Raw genomic sequence first — 7,070 nt, forward strand, 5'->3', positions numbered from 1 at the left:
GACAAATAAAATTAAATGGAAGGGGTAATGACGTAATTTCAACAATAAATGAGAAGAGACTGAAACTTACACATAAATCGCATTCGTTAAATGCGTTTTATGCATTTCTTTCTCAGCTAAATAAATGTTGAGTATAGAATGAAAATATAATAATCTTTTCTCGATATGATAAAAGTAATAAAAAAAATAATATTTACAAAAGTAGTAGACAAATAAAATTAAATGGAAGGGGTAATAACGTAATTTCAACAATAAATGAGAAGAGGCTGAAATTTACAGATAAATCGCATTCGTTGAATACGTTTTATGCCTTTCTTTCTCAACTCAATTAATGTTGATTATAAAATGAAAATAATAATTATCTTTTTAGATATGATAAAAGTAATAAATAAAAAAATAAATATATTTAAAAAACAGTACACAAATAAAATTAAACATAAAGGGTATTAACGCAATTTCAACATTAAATGTGAAGAGACTGAAACTTACACATAAATCGCATTCGTTGAATTCGTTTTATGCCTTTCTTTCTCAGCTCAATTAATGTTGAGTATAAAATTAAAAAAATAATATTTTTTCTCGATATGATAAAAGCAATAAATAAAAGAAATAAATATATTTTAAAAATAGTAGACAAATAAAATTAAACAGAAAGAGTAATAATGTAATTTCAACAATAAATGATAAGAGACTGAAATTTACACGTAAATTACATTTATTGAATGTGTTTTATGCCTTTCTTTCTCAGCTCTTTCTATTTAGGACTCTAAGAAGGGTTTTCCAGTTTTCAAAACCATGACCTTTTTTTAAAACACAAAAAATAAAATTGTGGGTTGAGAAAAGTAAAATAGGTGAGGGGATTAACAATCTAGAGAATCGACATTCACCGATAAAGTTAAATTTTAGGTAGCTAATCAATTGAGATACGAAGATTCTAAAAAATAATAATTAATTTGAGTATAAAATGGAAAAAATAATTATCTTTTCTCGATACGATAAAAGTAATAAATAAAATAAATAAATATATTTAAAAAATAGAAACAAATAAAATTAAAAGAAAAGGGTAATAACATAATTTCAACAATAAATGAGAAGAGACTGAAACTTACACATAAATCGCATTCGTTGAATGCGTTTTGCGCCTTTCTTTCTCAGCTCAACTAATGTTGATTATAAAATGAAAATAATAATTATCTTTTCTCGACACGATAAATAAAAGAAATAAATATATTAAAAATATAGTAGACAAATTAAATTAAATATAAAGGGTAATAATAATGTAATTTCAACATTAAATGGGAAGAGACTGAAACTTACACATAAATCGCATTCGTTGAATGCGTTTTTTATCTTTCTTTCTCAGCTCAATTAATGTTGAGTATAAAATGAAAAAATATTTATCTTTATTCGATATGATAAAAGTAATAAATAAAAGAAATAAATGTATTTTAAAACTATTGGACAAATCAAATTAAATAGAAGTGGTAATCACGTAATTTCAACAATAAATGAGAAAAGACTGAAATTTATACATAAATCGCATTCGTTGAATGCGTTTTGTGCCTTTCTTTCTCAGCTCAATTAGTGTTTAGTATAAAATGAAAAAATAATTATCTTTTCTCGATATGATAAAAGTAATAAATAAAAGAAATAAATGTATTTTAAAACTATTGGACAAATTAAATTAAATGGAAGTGGTAATAACGTAATTTCAACAATAAATGAGAAAAGACTGAAATTTACACATAAATCGCATTCACTGATTGCGTTTTATGCCTTTCTTTCTCAGCTCAATTAATGTTAAGTATAAAATAAAAAAATAATTATCTTTTCTCGATATGATAAAAGTAATAAATAAAAGAAATGAATATATTTTAAAACTATTGGACAAATAAAATTAAATAGATGGGGTAATAACGTAATTTCAACAATAAATGAGAAGAGACTGAATCTTACACATAAATCACATTTGTTGAATGCGTTTTATATCTTTCTTTCCCAGCTCAATTAATGTAGAGTATAAAATAAAAAAATAATTATATTTTTTCGATATGATAAAAGTAATAAATAAAAGAAATGAATATATTTTAAAACTATTGAAAAAATAAAATTAAATAGATGGGGTAATAGCGTAATTTCAACAATAAATGAGAAGAGACTGAAATTTACACATAAATCGCATTCGTTGAATGCGCTTTATGCCTTTTTTTCTCAACTCAATTAATGTTGATTATAAAATAAAAATAATAATTATCTTTTCTAGATATGATAAAAGTAATAAAAAAAAAATATATATTTAAAAAATAGTAGACAAATAAAATTAAACATAAAGGGTATTAACGCAATTTCAACATTAAATGTGAAAAGACTGAAACTTACACATAAATCGCATTCGTTGAATGTGTTTTATGCCTTTCTTTCTCAGGTCAATTAATGTTGAGTATAAAATTAAAAAATAATTATTTTTCTCGATATGATAAAAGAAATAAATAAAAATATATATTTTAAAAATCGTAGACAAATAAAATTAAACAGAAAGGGTAATAACGTAATTTCAACAATAAATGAGAAGAGACTGAAACTAACACACAAATCGCATTCGTTGAATGTGTTTTATGCTTTTCTTTCTCAGCTCTTTCTATTTAGGCATCTAAGAAGGTTTTTTTTAAGTTTTCAACGTCATTACCATTTTTTTAAAAAGAAAAATAAATAAATTGTGGGTCGAGAAAATAAAAATAGGGGAGGGGATTAACAATTTGGAGAATCGAACATTCACTGGTAAAGTTAAATTTTAGGTAGCTAATCAATTGAGATATGAAGATTCTCAAAAAAATAAGCAATTAAAGTTGAGAATAAAAGAGAAAATTTTTTTATGATAAAAGTAATACATAAAAGTAATAAATATATTTAAAAAACAGTGGACAAATAAAATTAAACGGAAGGGGTAATTAATGAATTTCAACAATAAATAAGAAGAGACTGAAACTTATAAATAAATCGCATTCGCCGAATGCGTTTTATGCCTTTCTTTCTCAGTTCTTTATATTAGGCATCTTAGAAGGGTTTTTCAAGTTTTCAACGCCATGACCTTTTTTTAAAAGATAAAAAATAAAACTGTGGGTCGATAAAAGAAAAATTGGAGAGGGGATCAACAATTTGGAAAATTGAACAATCTTATATATAGTGAGTGTGTGTGTGTGTGTGTGAGAGAGAGAGAGAGAGAGAGCTATTAACGGTGCACCCGTGAGGAGCATATGTGTGTTCTTGTGTCGCTGGTACACGACAGAGGATTCATCCATGAGACTAGGTTTGAATTCAGTTAGAGCGCCATTTCATTGTTTTTTATTTTAAGTTTAGCTTAGAGATCATATTTGGTGCATCGGACGTCTTCAAATCCAGGGTTTCGCCTCTGAACACGCCTGCCATCTACTACCTTTGTCCAATGATTTTATCTTTTTTTCAGATTAAAGCGACACCATTGCAAGTCTCTTTGAACATAAATAATATTCTTTCCGTTCTAATTTATGTGATATTATTTGACTTGACACATACTTTAGAAAGAAAGATTATTATTTTTGTAACTTGTTGCCTAAACCAAGTTATAAATGTTTGTACAACTATAAATGATCTCATTGAAAAATTAAAATTATTACTCTATCCGTTTGAATTTATTTGATTTATTTTCTTTTTTAATCGTTTTAACAAAAAAATACCCTTTTCCCGATTTAGCAATTTTTTAATTTCAACTTTCCACCTTACATATTTAAAACTACAATATTAATGAACATCTTAATTACTTAACATATCTTTAATTTAAGACCAAAGTATCAAAAATCTTTTTTATTTTCTTAAATCATGTATCTAGTCATATTAGACCAAACAAATTGAAATGAAGAAAATATTATACATATAAATACATTATTCATTTTGGAATAGGCTAAAACAAAATTTATGTCAAGAAATTACAATATGCATTATCTAAAATATAATAAAAAATCGTTTAGTGTGAGGTATAATGTATAATAATCATAAGATAAATTATATGATTATTTTATTATGTATTTTATTGAATATATTTGATAGATCTTAAATTATTCATCTCATTATTTATATATATATAGAATGCGATACGTTTGTTAATTCCGAAATAACTTTTTCCCAACGGAAGCTAATACTTATATTGCCATGTGTCTTTTCTCTCAACTAACTATATAAAATTAGTGGCTGAAAATAAAAAAGTACTGTAGCGGGGATCTTTTTTGATTTTGAGAATATAGTATAAAATATACATAATTCATAGCCCCAAATATCCATAGATACTTCTCGAATTTGCCCAATTTTGCTTAATCGCCATTGATATCAAAATATCCAGATCTTGTTCTTTATTGATATGGTGTAATTGAAGCTGTTTATAGATGAATTGTGGTGAATTTGAGCAGATTTGAACTGTAAATTGAACTCCATTGGTTGTGTGTAGTGTGTTTTCTTGAAGTTTCAATGTCGCCCAAGACTCTAGATTCACGTCACGCCATTGAATCATGTACATATCATCTCCATTCTTGGAAACCCTTTCAGTTTCCGACTCCGAATTCCAAAACCCTAGATTTAGATTCGCCAAAAACTTACTCCCCGTCGACCCATGGTGGGGTGCATACGAAGCGTCAATGTAGAGCGGATCGAACTACTTCGATTCCAATTGAAGCTCTTGATATGTCAAAGCTAAGTTTATTTGAGGAGGATAGGCCTTTATCAGTTCATAAACGGGAGAATCTTAGGTTGATAGCTGGTAAGAGGCGGAGACGTGGGTCTCGTTCGGTTTCCGGGAGGAGTAGTGATAGGAGTGGGACTAGAAGACGGTGTTGCTCGGTTGGAGCTTCAGCAGCTTATGGGACTTGTTCGGATTTTCCTGTTGCTGTGGGGACTGATTCGAGTGGGGAGTTGTTTGTGAATGGGGATATGCATTGGACGTTGGATGTTAGTGAGGTTACGAAGAGTTTAAGGAAGGAGAAGGAAGGTGGTGGGGTTGGTGAAAGAGAGAGTAATTTAAATGGTTTGTCTGTGCAAAGTGGGAATTTTGAGGGTTTGGGTAATGAGTCAGGGTATGGGAGTGAACCGGGGTATCGCGGTGATGCAGAGTTTGGATATGGTGATGAATTTGATGAAGAAGAAGATGATCAACGGCTTTCCTTCTGGGGCGACGAATTTGGAGGTATACCCTGCAATCTGCATAATGCCCTTTCTTTTAAATCTTTTTGCCTGCTGTTCCTATGGATACATGGTAGCTCCCACCAATACAGTTAGCGTGTAAATTTTTTGCCTGCTGAGATCTCATGGTTCTCTTCCTGCTTCATTGATTGACCGCTGAACCACACCCTAGGGTGCTTCGTGAATTATGCAATAAACCGTAATATGGAACTAGTTGGTTGTAGGTTAATGAATCATTATATCTATTTAGCTTCATTTGGGCCGGTTGTCTTGATTGTTGTATCGTACTACTTAGATTTGCTCGAAGTATTTACCTGTTGAGAAAAACATTTAAATGGTCAATCTGATTGGTGTGATCTCTGTCAGTAAAAATGGACTCTGTATGGAATGCCATAGTTTAAAGAGTTACTGTTTGATATCTTCTATCAGAAAAGTCAGTTTCATCCTGTCCGAAGAGTTAGACAATGCCTTGTAGTCTCAGAAAGAAACATGTAAATAGCTTCTTTTAAGGATGTATGGTAGCTTGATGAACTCCTGTAAGAAATATTGCAGGATTTTTTTTTGATTCATAACCATTTTCATGTTTGTGCTACATATGTTTTTTCTGTTGAAAATCTATATATTCTGATTCTGCTAACAGAGAAGGTATATACTATGACACTCACAGAGAAGCTATTCCCTGTCTATAGAACACAAATACAGTACTGCAAGTTGGAATGGAAAGAAGTAATTAAGCAAAGTTGTGCCAGAACTATTGATGTTAATTTATTTATGCTTTCATTGATTTGGTGGTTGATACATTGTTTTATTAATGCTTCAGCATTTGAAACAACATTGAGAGAGGGGGGGGGGTGTCTGTGTGGAAGTTATTAAACTTTGGTTGAGGGGAAAGTTGGATATGCAAATGATGGATTTCTAATGGCTGATAGCAAAATGATAAATGAAATTACAAAACTTGTAAATGTACATGGCACTAACCCAATGATTGGAACGGAGGATTAAACTTGGTTTTAGGAATTGAGCTAGAAGTATGCCGTGAAGTTGTCGAGTTTCAATTAAATATCCCAGTTGGAGCATTACAGTGGGCATGGACATGTTTAAGATTTCAAGTGAAGTATGGGTGAACTGTATATATTCTGCTTGTGTATGTCTTAAAGTCCATGGGTGCTTTACTTGCAATTGGTTTCCCTCTAGTTGTCTGTGACTCCTAACTCCTTTACTTTTGATAAGTTACATAATTTTTTCCAATGGAACATTTACTTCATAAAGAAAAAAGGTAAATAATTTAGTAATAGTGTGACTTCCAACTTATATGTTGCTTAATATAGTCTACAGACAGTCTCTTCCATTATTCTTACTTTTCTGATGAGTGGTAAAAGTGGTCTTATTTCTGTATGTTTACAAGCAGGATTAAGACTATTATGTGCTTTGTTTTTCACTTAAGTCCTGTTAACAAATTTGTTCCAAATCAGTGCTTAAACTACCGTGTATAATGCCTTATGACACAATTAACTGCTTGTGCTTTACTACTGGTGGCTCTTATATAGTGATAACTGATATCAATGACTCATTAACCTATATTGACTTTTGAGTAGGGATGGAAAGGGGATACAAATGATAGGGAGGCGTAAGGAGGTATTTTGTCGTTCGTTGGAGTAAGCAAGTAAAGTTAATGCCTTTCAATTCCTTTGACTTTTTCAAAGGTTACAAATAGAGGTATAATGTGGAAATTCTAATTGGTCTCAGTGGTCCTTTGCTGAGATCCAGACCTTCATTTCATCTTCATTATTCAAGTCTTACATAATCAAAATTCGTCTCTCATCCTTGCTCCCCCCCCCCCCCCCCCCCCCCCACTGAGACCCGCA

General features: G+C 30.3%; 1 protein-coding gene across 1 annotated transcript in view; it reads left to right on the plus strand.

The window, feature by feature from the left end:
• The first annotated feature begins 4,251 nt into the window (after positions 1–4,251).
• Positions 4,252–7,070, plus strand: part of LOC102585515 (uncharacterized) — a 4,101-nt gene continuing 1,282 nt past the window's right edge. Inside the window, exon 1 of the mRNA XM_006355745.2 lies at positions 4,252–5,209. Coding sequence (XP_006355807.1) covers positions 4,498–5,209 — 712 coding nt within the window. The 5' untranslated portion in view covers positions 4,252–4,497. The remainder of the gene's footprint in view (positions 5,210–7,070) is intronic.

Source organism: Solanum tuberosum, unplaced genomic scaffold, assembly GCF_000226075.1.
Source record: "Solanum tuberosum cultivar DM 1-3 516 R44 unplaced genomic scaffold, SolTub_3.0 scf00208, whole genome shotgun sequence".
NCBI classification, from domain to species: Eukaryota; Viridiplantae; Streptophyta; class Magnoliopsida; order Solanales; family Solanaceae; genus Solanum; species Solanum tuberosum.